The following is an 18,004-nucleotide window of genomic DNA, read 5'->3' as shown; positions in this document are numbered from 1 at the left end:
TCCCTGGGTGACATGGGCTCTATGGTGACCCGGAGTATATCCAGAATTCTTTCCTTCCCCCAAGCCAATGTGGTACCTTCATTCTCCACTTGAGAGGGTGGGAGTCTGGACTTGACAGGGAGGGCCTCCGTATCTGCTGTGGTTCTTGCATTTTTGTGGAGTGAGTGGCCCCCGTGAATACGGTTTTCAGATGCCATAATTCGTTATCATGCCACGTAACGTTTTTTTAACCATTTTGGATGGAAATCTTTCCCGAATGTGTTGCCAGCTTTCCTGCCATATTAGGCAGTGCACATTGAACGTGATTTAACTCCTCAGGATGACGCAGCCATTGCGAAAAAGGGATTATACTGTAAACAAGCTTTTTCAGCTGTTTTAGGACTGTTGGCCTCTATTCAAAATGGCCCTTAGGTATTCTACATCTGCTTTGCATAGTTTCATAGTTTTCTGCCTCTTCCTTGCTCTCTGCTAGCCATTCCTTCTTCCTGCCAAAGGGTGTCTCACCAGAAGGTCCCCCCACCTAAATATAGGTCCCAGTGTACTATGTTCTGGGAATGGTGATAATGACATTTATTATCAATGTTTATAAATAAAAGATAAGTAAGCTGTGAATGAAGATCTAAAGGGATTTCCTTTGTGATAGTTACTTGGCTGCTTCTAACCTCTTCCTTCCTGCTTCTCACCTGTATCCCAGAGAACTGAAAGAAACAGACAAGGGACCTCCAGGTAGGTAGGGTTTTACAGTCTGGAAGCATTTCCACACTCAGCATAGACGTCCGTAAAATAAAGAGGATACTGGATTTGCCTCTTCAGTTCTCACATCAGACGGCTGAGGAACAGAGAGGTTAAGAAGTGGGACCAGCATCATGGGGGTTCAGAAAGCCATGTCCTTGGAGTTTGAAGGAACCAAGAAGCTTGGGAGGGAGGGGCACTTCCCCCGAAAGTCTTGAGGGCTGATCTGCTGGTTAAACAGGTGGTTGGTAGACTTGTGCTGGGCTGTTCCAGACGGTGAGACTAAGGATATCTTGGGGGCAGGAGGAAGTCACAGAAGCAGGTGAGGCTCAGGTGATAGATGTCCTGTCCAACCCTAGGGTCAGTGGTGGGGCTGATTCAGGCGGTGGGATGGCAAAGGGAGGTGCCAGGGTGAACTGCCTTTTAAGACCCCTTTCAGCTCCCAGAAGGTGGATTCCATGGCTTATGTCCAGTCTATCAGTCGGTGGCAAATGACATAATAAACCAGGGATGGCAAGAGTGTGACAGTTTTCCTGCTGAGCCACAAGAAGCACCTGATTGAGTTCTGGGTCGCTTGGGTGCTGAAGTTGACTAGTAATGTCTGCCATGAGCTTTGACAGGGAAACTGGAAGTGTGCGTGCTGCCTGTTTGCTTTTCTTGCCTCCTCACTTGCTCCCAGTCAGCATCTTCTCCGGCAGCCATCATGTTTGATTCTAGAGACAAGTTGCTCTTCATCAGGCCTTTCAAACTAGGACTCCAGAGTGTCATACCAGCCTTCCTCTTTTTCTTCCTCCTCTTCTCTGCCCAGGCTGTCCTCCGTTTCTAAGGGCCAGAAGCTCATCTGCTATTTTGGTGGGGAAGTGCGTCAGAAAGGGTTTTGGGGGCTTCCCTGGTGGCACAGTGGTTGAGAGTCCGCCTGCCGATGCAGAGGATGCCGGTTCGTGCCCCGGTCCAGGAAGATCCCACATGCCGCGGAGAGGCTGGGCCCGTGAGCCATGGCCGCTGAGCCTGCACGTCCAGAGCCTGTGCTCCGCAACGGGAGAGGCCACAACAGTGAGGGGCCCGTGTACCGCAAAAAAAAAAAAAAAAAAAGAAAGGGTTTTGGGAAGAGGCGTCTACTGCCTGGGTGCAGCAGCTTCTTGACTGCAGTCTACCTGCTCCTGCCTTTCTCTGGCGGCCTGTGATCACAGCCACATTTCCTAGGGCGTGGCTGGTGGGAGGAAGGGCAGGGGGCGTGGTGATGGAAGCTGGCTCTTTGGGAAGGGCTGTGATGGGAGGATGGCTGGGGGAGGGGTTATGCCTGAGGACAGGAAGCCGAGAGGATGGTCCCTTGAGAAGGGGCATCGCTTGCATTGGGGTGGGGGGAAGTTAAGGGTCGTTGCTCAGTCATCAGGTTGCCCATGGCTTTGGGGACAAAGACCCCTCTGGGTGACCCTGACCTAGGAGCAGTTGGTGATAGGGAAAGTGTCCCCAGTGGCCATGACCCGGGACACTGAACATTGCGGTCCTGTTTTCTCATGTGTGTGATGGAAATGGTGGTCCTAATGCCACCTACCCGGCCTCCTTACTGGTCATCGTGCAGCTCAAATGGGGTTGTGGGTGGAAAGTGCTTTGGCTGGAGCTGCCCAGGTGCATACCTCAGCATCCCAGCTGTTCATGCTGAGCTCTGGTGGGGGCTCATGGATTGGACACACCCGCCCTCTGAGGCTGAGGCGGGATCTGCAGGCAGGGGAGAGGGGGACCCCATGGCCTGTGGAGCTGGTGGCAGAGCAGGGCCTGGGACCATCTCCAGGGCAGAATGAATTCCCTCAGCAGAGTTTACCCCAGCTGGGAAGGACTGAGGATGGGCAGCTGAGGGTCAAGAGAAGATTCTGGATGGCCAGGCACTGGTTGAGCCAGCCGAGGTCTCCCGCCCCCAGTCGGGAGGGCTTTTGCAGTCCCCAAGGCTCTGGGCAAGAGGCTTTAATCTAATTACATGCTTTATTTGAGCCAATTTGTTTTCCAATCCATCTTGTTCAGCAAGAAGAAAGAGCGTGCCGGGGACGCCTGGCGCCCTCTTGTTCCAAGTGGGGAAGAGGAGCTGCTGTCCTCACGTGGCCGGTGCAGCCCCCCAACCTCCGCAGCCCGGCCACCCCACCCCCAAACAGGCTGCAGGCAGCGCTGGCCGGCAGGAAGGGGGCTTGGGTGGGTCGACCGCTTTCACAGGCCGCGGGAGGGGAAGAAGCCCAGCTTGCGGGTCCCTTCACGGACGGCCAGCCCAGCCTGCCTGCCCCACGCCCTGCTCCGCAGCCCGTGCCCTTTGGGGGTCCCGGTGCTCCAGGCAGGACAGAAAGAGGAGTGGCTTCCAAGGCGGTGGCCTGGGACAGGCTGTTCCTTCCCACAGGGCCCTCCCCACCCAGCTCAGAATCCCTGAGGGCTTCTCCAGCAAGGGCTGCCCTCAGAATCCCAGGCCCGGGATGTTCAGTCTGCAAATGTATTTTCATAATAAGGCAGCAGATTTCGAGTCTCTGTTATTAAAGTCCAAACAAAACACCAAAGCCCTTCAGACATCCCTGGAGAGGGAAGGTTTGCTGGCTCCTGCTGTCCTCCCCAGGCGAGGAGCCGTTCTCGCCAAGCTGCGGCTTTCTGTGTTTCGCAGCATTTTCCACAATTCTTTTTCCGCCCTTCTGAATCCTGCTTCAGGCCTTTGCTTTCCCGCTGTTTACACAGACTGGCTTCTCTGGGCAAGCGCAGGCCCGGGGTCTTCCGCCCTCGGACTGGGGGAGGGGCGCGGGACTTGTCGGGGTCTCAGGTCACTGTGCCACACGGTGGGGGCAGCTTTGTCCCCCTTTTATTCGACAAATATGTATTGAGAGCTTGTAAGTGTCCTGGGCCCTGGGGAGAGCAGTGGACAGGACAGTGGCCCTTGCTGTCAGGGAGGGAAGCAGACCATAAACAAACAACGCTGAAAAAATGTAAAACTGCACTGTGACAAGGTGCTAGGAAGGAACCAGATCCCCTAAAGATGAGTCTGCTTTTGGGAACAGCCAACCATCCGTTGGTACATGCAATACATCAAGTGAGAAATTAAAAAAAAAATTTTTTTTTTAAATCGGTATGCCAGGAATATAGTGAGCTTTGTTTTCTTGTCATGGCTCCTGAATTATAGGAAAAATAATGACAGCTAACGTTTTTTAGTTTGTTGGGCTTCATCTCACTAGAACGTCAAAGGATTACACGTTCTTACCCCATTGAATAAAGGAGGAATCTGAGGTTCAGAGACTTGCAGTCACCAGCCCAAGGACACACAGCTTACGTGTCGAGAAGCCGGTGTTCTGAGTTCCTCTGTAGCCTACCTGCCAACTGCTCCCCCATCCCACAGCCCTGAAGCCCATCCGTGTTCCCATCCCTGTTTTGAGATAGGCCGTTCCCACCCCGTGTACCAGATTGCTTCCCGGGGTCCAGGGGGAGGCAGTCTGTCCCATGGACACTCCACACCCCAGCGCAAGCAGGCAAAGACCCTTAGAAAAGCCCGCACATCCGGAGGTCGGGATGCTGCTGCTTCGAGGTGTCAGCCCTGAGTCCCGACAGAGGCATCCTGGTTCCTGGTACCACTCAAACCCTCTCCAGCCCAAATCATGCCCTCTGTGTTGTCAAAGAGCTTAGCAGATTGAAAAGATGCCCGAGCACTTTACCTGGGGTTCCTCACGGGTGTCACCAGAATAATCGTGAGGGATGCTGTGTCTTTAGTTTGGGGAGCCTGATTTGTGTAGGTCTGTCTGAGTGGTCTTGGTGTCTCACAGGGCATCTGCATTCAGCTTGTTTTACACTCTGTTTGTGGCCATGGGGGGGACCCAGAGTTTACATTCCAGTGTGTTCCTTGGGTGTTCAGTGGTGACCCATCCTACGCCAGGTGCTGGGACCGAGGTCCGATTCCCCACTGGGTGAGGGGGCAGACACATAATTCTGGACCATGGCCCGGGTTCTGAGAGGGTAGAGGGTGCCCCGCTGTGCTTGGGGGCCTAGAGGAAGGCCACACAGGGAGATGACCCAGGAGTGGGGTCCAAGGAAGTTTGCCAAGGGGACGGGTGCTCAAGGCCAAGCCATGGTGGCTGAACCTGTGAGTGGCCCCCTGCAGAGCCTCTGGCTTCTCCAGTCTCTGTGGGGTTAGATCTCGTTCTTTCCAGATCCTCTGTGCATTGTAGGGTTTACCCACTTTCACTCACATGGAGGAGAAGACGTTAGAGAGAATGGAGTAAATGTCCCCAGATTGTGGACCTCGGGCAAAAACAAGGTCCTGGCTTTGGGCCTGATATCCTCCGCATCCAGGCACCTTCTCCATCTGCCTGGCTCCGGGTCCATAGTACAGCCCAAGAAGGGATCTTGGAGGCAAACGTGCTCCTGCTGGGAGACAGGGCTCCGTCGCCCAGATCTCGGTCAGTTTTATAGATTCTGCCGAGGACCACAGCCGGGTCACTCCATCTCAGGTGTGAGCTCTCCTCCTCGCCTCACGAGGCCCCACCTTTCCCACTGCTCCGCCGTCATTCACCCCCTCTTCGCGGGCACTGAGCCGGGGCCTCTGAGGCCGCCTGGAGCCCAGCACACCCTGTTGGCAGCCCCTTCTTATCCTTCAGGTTCCGGCTGAAAGGTCATCTCCTTGAGAGGCCACCCCCAGCATCCCTTGCCTGTCTCACCGCGCCAAGGTTATTTCCTCCTGACTCCCATGAAGGGGAAGGGCGGTTACTGTCGGCACCACTACCCCATGTTACTGATGGGGAAACTGAGGCTTGGAATGGTTAAGGGCCACAGATCAGAGCGCGGGTGATGGGATCCCTTTTTACAGGACACAACTGCTTTCCCTGGAGCCCTTTGCAGGCGACTTCTGCTCACACCCTCGGGGCAAGAAGTGAGGGACATGGCCGTGTGAGCTGCCGGGGGAGTCTTTGAAGAAGATTTGAAGTAGGAAACACTGGTTTGCTGCTTGGGGAAGAAGAAAGATGGATACTGGGGAGGCCTCAGCAGATCTGTCAGACCCAGGCCTGATGGTGGTGGGGCTATCACAGCGGAGGCTCTTTAGGAGAAAGGGTGTGGGGAGGGGGGGGCCCTTGGTGGGCTGCGACAGCGTGCCGTCCTACAGGAACTTGCCTCCTCCCCGGCTGGCACGGCGAGGCGAGCCGCGTGGGAAGCTCTGAGTGAAGGTGGCCACACTGGGGAGGAGCAGAAAGAAAGGACAGGGCTTCCCTGGGGGTGACCCAGGCCTGGCTAGAACCCTCGGGTGGCTTTGCATTACATTGAAACAGACTCCAGACCTTATCCTGCCCCACCTGGCTGGGGTGCTCCTCCCCGCCCTCAACTCTGTGCGAGGCTCCCCGGCCTGCATTCAGCCCTGGACTCTGCCAGGCTCGATCCTGCCTCAGGGCCTTTGCACAGGCTGTTCTTCCTGCCGGGAACCCTCTTCCCGCAGATCTTGCCCTGCCTCCCTTGCACTGTTTAGGTCTCAGCGCTGTGTTACCTCCTCAGGGAGCTTTCCCGGACCCTCGGGAGAGCAGCACTTTTTCTCCTATAGCCACGTCACCACACACGCTGACCACTCGCTGACCACTCACTCTTCCTTTGTCCCTTGGTATTAATGTTTGTGGAATTGGGAGAGGATGTAAATAAACACACACACACACACACACACCACCACCACCATCCCCCCCCCCACACACACACACCACCATCTCCTAGGAAGATGTAGCCCTTCCTAGGAGTAGAAGCCCCATGGACTAGGAATACAAATATCACCTCACTGAATAGGAATGTCATTTCATTATGGGACCCCGCCCCCATTCAGTCCCCATCCTCGCTGAAGAAGAGACTTGCCTCAGAATATTTTTAGTGTTTTTCTCCTTTTTTTTTTTTTTTTTTTTTGCTGTGCCATGCGGCACGTGGGATCTTAGCTCCCCGACCAGGGATCGAACCCCTGCCCCCTGCCATGGAAGCGTGGAGTCTCAACCACTGGACCGCCAGGGAACTCCCTGTTTTTCTCCTTTTAATACAGAATGGTATATGCATTATAGTAAAATTAAATACACAGGCAAGACAAAGCAAGAGTATAAAAACCAGCCACGCTTCCTCCACCCCACATTTCGGTGCAAAGTATACTCTTCTAGAATAAAATTCAAACGCCTGCCATGGTTGAGAAGAACCCAGGGACCCCCATGAACCATGCAGCCTCATCTCCGGCTGCCCCTCCCCTCCCCCAGCTCCAGGCCCCTCTTCTTTGTGTTCCTCACACGTGCCCGGCTTGTTCCTGCCCGGCTTGTTCCTGCCCTGGCTGCTTCACAGAGCTTCCTCCTTGTCCTCCTAAATGTCGCCTTCCTCAGACTGGCCTTCACATGTAAGGAGGTCTCCACCTGCACCCCCGCCCCCGTCCTCTACCAACGCATGCTGGCCTTTGTCTTCATTTTGTGAGTGTCACTCTTTGGTGAGTGTGGTTACACTTGTATCATTGACATGTCGCCTCCTGCTATAAAGCCACCCTGACTGTTCCATGAGCCCCAGGGTACATCCACACCTCCCAGAGCCAGCCACGTGGAAATTTTGTAGCAAAACTTCAGTGGATGAAGGGGCGATAAATTCCTAGAAGTCGGGGGTGCTCCAGCCGAGGGTGTGTGTTCTCCAGGGTTTTGACCTTCGGAGCCAGTTGCACTCAGGAAAGTTGGTATTGATTTGCACCCCAACTGCATTGTCTGTGTGTTTGTGCTTTGCCACTTCTCCAGGCAAAAGCCCTACATTCCTGTTGATTTTTTTAAAATAAATTTATTTATTTTATTGATTTTTGTTTTTGGCTGCATTGGGTCTTCGTTGCTGTGCACAGGCTTTCTCTAGTTGCGGCGAGCGGGGGCTACTCTTGGTTGCAGTGCGTGGGCTTCTCACTGCGGTGGCTTCTCTTGTTGCAGAGCACGGGCTCTAGGCACGGTGGCTTCGGTAGTTGTGGCGCGCGGGCTCTAGAGCGCAGGCTCAGTAGTTGTGGTGCACGGGCTTAGTTGCTCCGCGGCATGTGGGATCTTCCTGGAGCAGGGATTGAACCCGTGTCCCCTGCCTTGGCAGGTAGGTTCTTAACCACTGCGCCACCAGGGAAGACCCCTGTTGATTTTTTAAAAATATATATATTTATTTATTTATTTGGCTGCACTGGGTCTTAGTTGCAGCACGCGGGATCTTTAGTTGCGGCATGCAAACTCTTAGTTGAGGCATGTGATATCTAGTTCCCTGACCAGGGATCGAACCCGGTCCCCTGCTCTTAGCCACTGGACCACCAGGAAAGTCCCTCTTGTTGATTTAAGTTGTGTTTCTTTGCTTATTTGAGGTTGAACACTTTTACATCTCCGTGTCCGCTTTCTTCCCTCTTGTGAATTGTCTGTTTGTCTTCTTTGAATGTTAGGATGCTTGTCTTATTGATTCAGAAGAGTTCTTTATATATTAAAGACACCCACCCTTTGCTCTCTATGTTGCAAACACTTTTGGCTTTGCTCCCAGAAGTTTTACAAGGTACCTCATGCCCGTCCTTGCTTGGGGCTGCCTCATTTGGGGTGACCGTGGCCTCTCTGCCCCAGAGCCTAGAGCTGAATGGACGTCATGCCGTGGAGGCAAGGAGGGCTGGGAGGTGATGGGGCGGCGGGTGCGACCAACACAGGCCTGGAGAGACACGTGGGCACTCGGGAGCTGCCTGTGGACCCCGGCTCTCTCCTGGGCAAAGTGCTTGTGATGGGGGTTCTAAGAAGGTGCCTCAGCAGGGGGAGTGGGTCAGTCACCTACAGCCTAGGACCAAGAGGTGAGCGTTGGCTTAGTGGGACGTGCCTCCTCGATCCTTAACGTGGTCATTATGAAACCCACGGACACCCACCCTGTGTAAAAGTGACACGTAAAAGTGACTCCTCTGGCCTGAGGAGTTGCAAGTGGCTTTGTGGATCTGGGTCAGGGAAAAGCCAAGACTGTCTGGGCAGAGTGGCCTCACCTGTCATCTGTCACCTGCTGGTGGGCAGGGTGGCCCAGCCGAAATGGACAGAGCCGGCTGGGTGTCCTTCCTGGCGCCACCCCCTTGAGCTCTTCAGCCGGCAGGGTCGGGGTGAGGGGTTCCAGGGGCCCCTCCCCTGTGCCCAGCCAGCGGAATCTGAAACTCCCCCAGCCTCCAGGTCTCTGCCCTGGGAAGGAGCTCGGTGGCTGGGTGTCCCTCGTTCTTTATTCCCACTGCACCCCCTTCCCGAGCCGACAGCCCAGAAGCAGAGAGGCTGGGGTGCTGCCGGGAGTGAGACCCTGGCCAGCTCCCCGCCCTGCTCCAGGGGAGGCACCAGATGCAGCGCCCCTGGCTCCGACCGGGGGACGCTGGGCCCCGCCTGCCATATGCTCGGAGCCGAGCCTCGATCCGGCGGGCAGGCCCGCCCAGCGGGACTTTTGGCACCCGGGGCACAGGAGGCAGAGCAGAGGGCGAGCTACCCAAGGTGGAGGAAGAGGAGGGGGGGGCTTGGCCGCTGGGATTGGGCCTGTAGGGGGGCCCCCTCTCGGCTCTTGGCTTCGGGTTGGTCAGGGGAGCAGGTGGGGGGAATAAAGGGAGGGCTGGCTGCTCCCAGGAGGAGCCAGGATGCCAGCCAGCCAGGATGGGCCTGCTGCGAGTCACAGATGGCGGCCTCGGGCCTCTGCGCTCTCCCCGGGACGGAGTGCGTCCAGGCGGGCAGCCAGGCGGTGCCAGCGTCCGCCCCCGGCAGCTCCCCTCTCGCTGGGGAGGAGGGTGAGCTGGAGGGTGACCCTGGTGCAGGGACCCCGGCAGAGCTTCTGGTATTACCTGCACCCTCAACTCTAGCCCCACAGGGTCTCCTGAGAGAGCAGGGCAGCTTCCTGTTCACCCCTTCCTCCTCTGCGGGGGCCCTGGGTCCAGGGAGGATGGGGACCTTTGGGGCATAAAATACCGGATCCGATTAGTCAGTGAGGCTGACCAACTGGTCCACAGGGTGTGTGTGTGTCTAAGCTCATGGCAGCACTTATTTAAGATCAAACCATGTGAAACTGCTTTTTTCTGTTAAAGTTGAAGAATGATCGACTTGGGGCACTTTCATGTGGTTCATCCTATTAGTGTCCCTTCTTTTTCTGTTTTCTAACCAGATCAAATAGCATGAAACATCCTTTCAGTGTCCACATGGAGCCGGCCTCTGAAGCCATCTGGATCCAGAGATTTCTTAAGATTCTTTATCTATTCAGATTTGATATCTCTTTAGTTCACTTTGGTCCCTTATGTTTCCCTAAGAAGGAATGCATTGCATTCAGATGTCCAAGATTTCAGTCTAAAGCTGTATACAATAGGCTTGTAATTTATAAAATCTTCTTTAGATTGTGGTTACACCCCTTTCTCATTAGTTCTTAATGGGTCTGTTTTCTCTCTTTCATTCATAGTTAGACATGACAGTGTTTTGTCTGTGTGTGTGTGTGTGTGTGTGTGTGTGTGTGTGTGTGTGTTTGTTGGTTTGGGGGCTTTACTGAGAATCAATTCTTGGATGTATTTATAACTTGAGTTGTTTTTTTTTTCAGTATCCTACTTTATTAATTTCTACTCCTGTTATTAATTTTTTCCTTCTGCTTTTTTTGGGTTTTATTTTCCTTATTTTCTAAATTCTAGAATTGAATGCACTTCATTTATTTTCATTCTTTTTTGTTTAATAATAAATAATATTTATTACATTGTCAGGAAATGTGACCTGTGTAATTTTAGCTCCTTGGAATTAATTTAGCATTCTTTTACTAGTATGTGTTTCTGTCCCTTTTTGTCTTTCTCACGGTTTTTTGCATAACGTGTTTCAATAAGATGTTATTCCACACACATTTTTTATTACTTTTGAACTTCTTTGTCACCTAGTGACAAACTTAAAACTTCTTTAAAAGTTGTAAGCTTTTAAAAACTTGCTTAATTTCGTTGTCTCTCTTAAACAGTCATTTAATATTTTAAAATCAGTTTTTCAATAGAGGTGTTGAATCATTTACATTCATTGTTTTGCTTTGAGATAGTGGCTCTTCTGTGATTTGAATTTATCACAGTTACCTATACCCTGTTTCTTCTCTTCTCTGGCGCTTTGTGGTGATCTTTGGGTTTTTCAAAAGCACTGTTTGATCTAATAGCTCTTATTTATCAGAGTCAAGCATGAAATAGCATCTTTTGTGTTCTACTTAAGACAAAAAGTTGTATTCCCTGCCTCACTCTCAGTTTTTGTTAATTTCATCTAAAGTTGCAGATTAAATTTGTATACTTATTTATACATACCTATACATTGACTGATGCTCCCTTTCAAACATTTTAAAATTATTTTGATCTTTGCCTTCACTCTTAGAACCAAATTGGAAACCTCTATGTCCGCTGGTTTCCGTGCTCATCACCAATGTGTTCATTCCATGACTTTCCCCTCTTACATTCTTACTTTTGATCCATTTCATAGTTGGTTGGAAAACACTCTCCAAAAAGGATACATGGTTGAAACATTGCACATTAGAGAATGTCTTTGGTTTATTGTGACCTTCATACATAGAAGACAGTCTAGCTAGGTATAAAAATCTTGGATCTCAAAGTTTTCTCTCCTCACAACCTGTAGACATTGCTCCATTGTCATCTGGCCAGCTGCTTGTTGATTTTAAATCTGTATCTATTTTTTCCTCATCCTGGTATTTCATATGTTTTGCGAAGATGTACGTGGGTGTGTTGGTCTTTTTTCCTTGATTTTTTTCCAAAAATTCAGTTGATCCTTTCCTTCATAACGTAGGTTGGCCTTCAGCTCAGGGATCCTATCTTTGGTCTCTGCTACAGTTTTCTCCCAATTATATGCCATCTCTCCACTTTGCCTCTTCTATCCCTATCATTTTCTCTTTCACAGTTTCCACGTCTTTATCCTTTTCCTCTAAATTTTGTGAGAATCTCTCCAATTTACTCTCCATGTTTCTGAATCTGTTTTCTACAGTATTATTTCTCTTGATTGCTTCCGAAGTCGATTTTAATTGTGCTCCTAGGCCTTTAGGTTTGGGTTTTTCCAACTCTTCTTTCTTTTCTGTGTCACCCTTTTTGTATCATCACGTGGCCTTTTCAGCTCGGCCTCGTTTTCCCATATGGCTTTTTCTCTCCTACTTCATAGAGGCTGTGTCTTTTTAGAATTTTTTTTAGTCTGACACACCCATTCAGTTTCATATCGTCTACGGCTGTTTTTGAGCTACGGCGACAGTTTGAATAGTTGTGACAGAGACCGTATGGACTGCAAAGCCTAAAATATTTACTGTTTGGGACTTTGCAAAACGATTTGCAGATCCCTGGCCTAGCGTGACAGCTGGATTCCCATTCCAGCCCGAAGCTGGATGGCAAGGGAATGCATCCAGCTCCCTCTCCAATTCCTAATCCCTCCCAGCCTTTTTCCTCAATTCGCTTCTGCTCTGTGGAGGTGGTGTCCTTCTGTCTCCACTGCCTGACTTTCTTGTTCTCTGCATCAGTCATTTAGATAAAAACGTGAGTTCATGTACCCACTGCAAACATAGTCCTTCCCACCCATCCATCCCCTTCCTTAAGCCTCCCTTCTCCGGATCCGGCTCCACCACGGGGCCCCCACCCACTTCCTGCCCATTCGTTCTCCGGTTGTTTTCTCCCTGTCATCTTCCCTTTTTTTTCCAGGATTTTTCTGTTCATCAGACAAAGAGCTCTCTCCTGAGGTAAAACCTGGACAGGTTTTGCTTGTTCTACCACCATCTGCCTTTAATTAATAGAGATTGCTCCCAGATTCCAGCATTGGGTCATCTGTCAGTTTAGTTTTTGGCATTAGTGTGAATTTTCTTTTTTTTTTTTTTTCATTGTCTGTATAGCTATTTTGGAACAAAACAAGGAGAGGACACGTGGGTAGCTGCAAGTAGATGCCATTTTGTAGGAGACAAAGATGCATTTTAAAGCTGCGTTTGGTCCATCTAGAGGGAGTCTCTGTAGCTGTGTGTGTATTTGATGAAAGAAGAAAATGCAGGAACACTTTCCTTATCCAGAGACCTCTTGTCCAGTGACCTCAGTTCTCTGGAATACACCCAAAAGAGTCCGCACGCAGCCAGAGAGCTGCCATGGTGTCCGTGCTCTGAAGATTATTCACTGTACCCAGAGGAGAGCAGTTCAGTCTCTCATTCCAGGCCTACTGACCTATGCTTTACATACAGTTCGAATAACCTTAGTCTTTCTGTTTTCCTAGCTCACAGCTAAATCAGAATCAGCAACTCGGAAGGGAGAGGGGACAGTGGACAGCAAGCACAGTGACCTGATGAGAATTGCTGGCTGACAGAAAGGAAAGACCTAAGACCCACACAAAAAATAAACAACCACCGCCACAAACCAAATACAGCTGTAAATCTGCACATGTTGAGGCTGGTACCGTTTCCCCTAAGGGCGAGCTGCTTGAGGTGGCCCTAGGACTCCAGCTTGAGTCAGCAACCACCCCTCTGAGCCTGTCCTCTGCCAGCCTGGGTCCTCCGTACAAGTCTCGGGTGCAGAGCCTGTCTCCACCTCCTACGACTGCAGTCGGCTCGGACAGTGGTTCGAACCCTAGTTGCACGTTAGACTCACCTGGGGAACTTTAGAAATCTGGACACGCAGGCTGCCCCCTAAACCAGTGAAATCAGAGTGTCTTGTGGGTGGAACCCAGGCATCAGTGTTGTCCTAAAGCTTCTGGGTCATTCCAGAAGCCTGGGTTGGGAACCAGGCCGTTAGGTGCACGGGCAGGGTTGAGAGCGGTGCCACATGCCTCTTTAGTGCCCTGTGAGTGGCTCTCGTTATTGAGGGGGCAGACTTGATATTCCTGGGGGCACCTGTGATTTGTCACATGGGGTCTGGAGCTGGATCTAACTAGGTGGTGATGGACGCCACACATTCGAGGATGGTTTCTGGCCCAGGTGGATACTTGGCTCTGGAAAGAAGCGCTGTGGATGCTGCTAGGAGGGAGTGATGGAGAGGGGAGGGAGGGCTGGAGGTGCAGGGCCAGGTTCTCCCAGGGGCCGCCTCCCCTCCAGCCCTCAGTGCACTTGGGCCTGGCACCTTTGTCAGCTCTGCCGTCCCGTCTGAGGATGGGAATCGCGGTGCCTTCCTCACAGGGCTGCCTGGAGGCTCGGAGGAGCTGACGTGCTGTTAGGGGCTGTCTCCAGGGCTGAGTCTCCACCCCACAGAGGAGACAGGGCAGGTGATTGACCGGAATGCAAGTACTGACGGGGGCCAAAAAGAAAAATAATGAGAAAGCGATGAGAGTGGGTTCAAGGCCGTCCCTGCACTGACGTCACCGGCACCGCTGGCATCCCAGTTCTTTCCCGAGTGGAAGACAGCAGGCAGAGAGTCCCGCCAGCTTGCTGGGGAACGCCAGGACTTAGGTACGGCCTGGGCTCAGCCCCAGTGGTGTCTCTGCCGTGAGCACCGTCTGCCCCTGGGATGGCAGAGGTGCGGCCGAGAGCAGCTGTGCCCAGCAGTGGGGTGCAGTGCCGTGCGGGGCAGGGGAGCTGGGGGCAGCGCCACTCAGTGTCACCTCGTGTGTCACCTCTCGGGCTTGGCCCCAGTGGAACACGGGCCACTCTCCCTGGATGCCCCAGCCCCTGCCTTCCACGAGGTCCTGACTCCAGGAAGCCACCCAGCTGGCAGGAGGGCCTGGTACTGTGGACTCTGGTGCCCCCTGGGCAGGGCATCCGGGTGTGTTGGGGGAGAGGTCCAAGGACTCTGACCCCTGGGGGCAGGAAGGGGGGCCGTTTTTCCCCACTTCCGGAGACTGGTTCCTAGTGGGCTGCCCCAGGAAGCTGGCTCGGGGGGGCAGCAGAGGGCTGCCAGGCCTGCGGCTCCCAGGGCAACAGGATAGAGCTGTTTCAGCTTTAATTAGGACCTTGAAGGAGGCAGCCACCTCCCATGGGCCAGAGGCTGACTCTGGGGTGATCTCTGAATATTCCCTGCAGATCTAAGTGATGGTTTGGGGGGACAGGTGGCCTCCTGCCCTGCCTTGTCCTGTGCTCCCACACAGATCACTCCTCACCCCCACCCTGGCCTTGGTTTCCCCCTTTGCTGGATGAGGGGCTGGCACCTGCTCCTGGAGCAGTCACCCGTGTGAGTGAGTGAGTGAGAGAGAGAGAGAGAGTGTGTGTGTGTGTGTGTGTGTGTGTGTGTGTGTGTGTGTGTGTGTGTGTGTGTTTCCCTCCCCCTTTCTAGTCCCCTTGCCAGGACACACACACACCCAGCCTGTTGCACCGTCACTGCTCCTAGAACAGGCCGGGCCTCTGCAGCCCCGGGCCGGCGGTCTGGGGGTTGCTGCAGTGCCAGGCGTTGTGCATCCCCAGCTCTGAGCTGAACGCCTCATTCTTACCGAGGGAGGACCCGTCGCTGTTCACCGAGACCCAGCGTAGCGTAACCACGAGTACGGTGATCTTGGCATCTCAGACTCGAGTGCAAGGCCCAGCCTCGCCACTTGCTAGCTGTCTGGGATGCACTGGGCAGGCGGCCTCCGTTTCCTAGTCTGTAAAATGGGAATAATGCCCGCAGATCAGAGAACGGTCGTGAGAATTCAGTGAGAGCCAGCGTGTTGAGTGGTGGTGCAGGGCGGGCTGGGGTGATTTACTGGGCCCCTGTCGTGGGCTGGCCATCACGCCAGAAGCTGACGTGTGAACGCAGATCTGGCAAAGGAATTGCATCACCTTATCTGAAGAGAAGGCAGAGCTGGCAGGGAGGGGGCCCGGGGGGCCCGGCGTTGGAGGTTTGCATCCGCTGGGCCGACAGAGGCCACCCCCGGGGGAGGCAGGTCCCAGGGCGTCACACATCCTGCCCGGCTCGCGCGGGGACGTCCCCGAACTGGTGCCCGGCAGACGCGGGCCCGGCGGCCCTGCCTCTCAGCAGTGGGGCCCATTAGAACTGCGCTCTTCTTCGTGGGGCATTTTATTTGCACACTCCACCAGAGTGGACACCAAAGGGGTTTTCTAATGCTTCACGGGCTGCTAATTTCCTCCGTGACCTCTTTTGTTGGGGCCTGACCCCAACCAGAGGCTGCTCGCCACAGAAGCCAGCGCCTGACACAGACCCGGGGTGCGGGGTGACAATGAGGCCTCTATTGGCTTTAATCAGGCTCCGGGCGCATCTTAAGAACAGGGGGAATTTGTGTGGTGCTCCAAAGCCCCGGGGGGCACAATACGGGAGCCCCCAGAGTCCCTCACGGAGGCCGGGGGGCCGGCGGGGGTGGTCAGGCGGGGGCCCTTTGTCCCGGCGCCTCTCGAGACGGCCAGGACGCCCTGAATGGCCGCCCGCGCGGCCCGGCCCCTTGGGTATCACAGGCCTCTGGGTATTTAGGGAGGTGGCCTCCCACCCGGCCTGGCAGCCTATTCTTCGCCCGCCTAATTAGGTTTTGTCTGTGCTCTCCCCTCCCCTGCAGACTGCGATTCCTACTGCAAGGCCTCCAAAGGGAAGCTGAAGATTAACATGAAAAAGTACTGCAAGAAGGACTACGGTGAGTGGGAGCCCCTTGTCTGGGGAGGGGGAGGGGAGGCCACCACGGGACCAGCGAGGGGCTGGGCTTGGGGTGCAGGTGGCCACGCGTGGGTGTTGGTCACAGAGTCCCTGGGACCGGACGGGAGCCGAGTGGGATGGGTCCCACGCCCAGGAATTTCCCAGCTCCTCCCCCTCGGTGGCAGGTGGTGTGAGGGGTCATGGGCGTGCGGGCAGGGTCTCCCCCTGGCCAGTGTGGCCTGACAGGCCTGGGATTCCCCGGCTTCTCTCTGCCCCTGGGGGGCTGTGTGGCCGCAGACCAGTCACTTCACCTCTCTGGTCTTCGGCGCCCTCATCCGTACTCATGGGCCTTCAGCCTGAGGCTCTGTAGCTCAAAGAGAGGTCCTCCGGGCATTGGAGAAAGGGAGGGAGCTTCCGTGGTGTGTTGAAGATGCCGAGTCCAGAAGCCAGCTGCTTCCAAGGGGTGACTCCACAAGGTGGAGCTGGGTGGAGAATCCGCATTTGAAACGGCTCGCTGGTAATTCTGAAGTTTGAACACAGCCTCGGGATCCCTGAGGGCCTTTTCCAGCCGGGAACTGGGGGGCTACAGAGACTCCCTGTCACTGGAGGCCTCAGGCTCCCTTCGGGAAGAGGGTGTCCGGTCCGTCCCCCAGTCTCCCCGTGCGCCGTCCACCCTGGCACTGGGGGTGGGGACCCCTGCACCCCTTCTCCAAATCCACTCTCGCCAGCCCTGACCCACACGAGGTAAGGAGCTGGCTTTGTGGCTTCTGGGCCCTGAGAGTGTCCGAACCGTCTGGAGGCCTGGGCTGGCCAGACACCATGTGACTCAGGGCCCAGGCTGACCGCGCGGTGGGTAGGAGGCAGTTGGGGAGCCCCTCGCAGCCCCCGGGCAGGTGTGTGCAGATAGCTAGAGGCGAACAGAAGTCCCAAAGAGATCGTCCAGCCGTCTCTGCTGGGAGAGCCGGGGAAGGCCAGGGCGTCGGTTGCCCGGCCGGGAAGTGGCCACGGCCTGGATGCCCACCCAGGGACCCCGAGCCCAGGCCTGGCTCTTTCCACCCTGGGGCCCTCCTCCTGACCCGGTGGGCCCGGCTGATTGAGGCTGAGGCTGGGCCTCCTTTTCCTGGACCGGGAGGGTCCACTCAGCCCACCTCCCCACCGCAGCTGGGCGTTGTCTGTCTAGCCCGTTCCTCCTCCCTCCGGTTCTTGGAGGTGAGTTCCCCACTCGGCTGCCTCTGGGAAAGGCGACCGGTCTGTGTTGTCTGCCCCGCATTCCTAGTCTGCCCTGAGCGGGGCGCCTTCCGTGGGACCTGGGCAAGTGCAGTTGCTTCTCTGAGCCACAGTTTCCTTGTCTGTAACAAGAGGGTGATGCCCCGACTGTGTCATGTGGAAGCACCCAGCATGGGGCCTGGTGGGTTCCCAGGAAAGAGTGGCTTCGGCTGGTCGCCTGGAAGCTGGGCTGCGGGGCAGGGAAGAAGTGGGGTGGGAAGGGAAAGATGGCCCGGTGCCGAGAACTCGTCCAGAACCCGCGTGACATCCCTCCCAGACCCGAGGGGTCCGGCAGCCCGTCCTGGGACGCCAGGCCCCCTGGGGCCTCACCGGGCCAGCTGTTTGAACCAAATGCAAGGTGTCCTTCTTTAATAAGGCCAATGGTCAGGACCTTTTAGCAAGATGAAGTGAAAGGTGAGGCCCAAAGGAGCTCAAAGGGACGTGGAACTTCTAAATCATTCTACTGCGTGTGGGCGTGCACGCATATACACAGGTGTACACGCGTACGCACACCCCACACGG

The 18,004-nt window shown here is 54.4% G+C and overlaps 1 protein-coding gene across 4 annotated transcripts in view; it reads left to right on the top strand.

Annotated features, from left to right (window-relative positions):
- The window catches only part of NTN1 (netrin 1), a 207,256-nt gene that overhangs the window by 176,752 nt on the left and 12,500 nt on the right, over nucleotides 1–18,004 (top strand). For all 4 annotated transcript variants that reach the window (XM_067021821.1, XM_067021822.1, XM_067021823.1 and 1 more), the window contains one exon: nucleotides 16,143–16,217. In XM_067021821.1, coding sequence (XP_066877922.1) covers nucleotides 16,143–16,217 — 75 coding nt within the window. The remainder of the gene's footprint in view (nucleotides 1–16,142; nucleotides 16,218–18,004) is intronic.

This window comes from Kogia breviceps, chromosome 19 (assembly GCF_026419965.1).
Source record: "Kogia breviceps isolate mKogBre1 chromosome 19, mKogBre1 haplotype 1, whole genome shotgun sequence".
NCBI classification, from domain to species: Eukaryota; Metazoa; Chordata; class Mammalia; order Artiodactyla; family Physeteridae; genus Kogia; species Kogia breviceps.
This window is presented reverse-complemented; position numbering and strand designations above follow the sequence as displayed.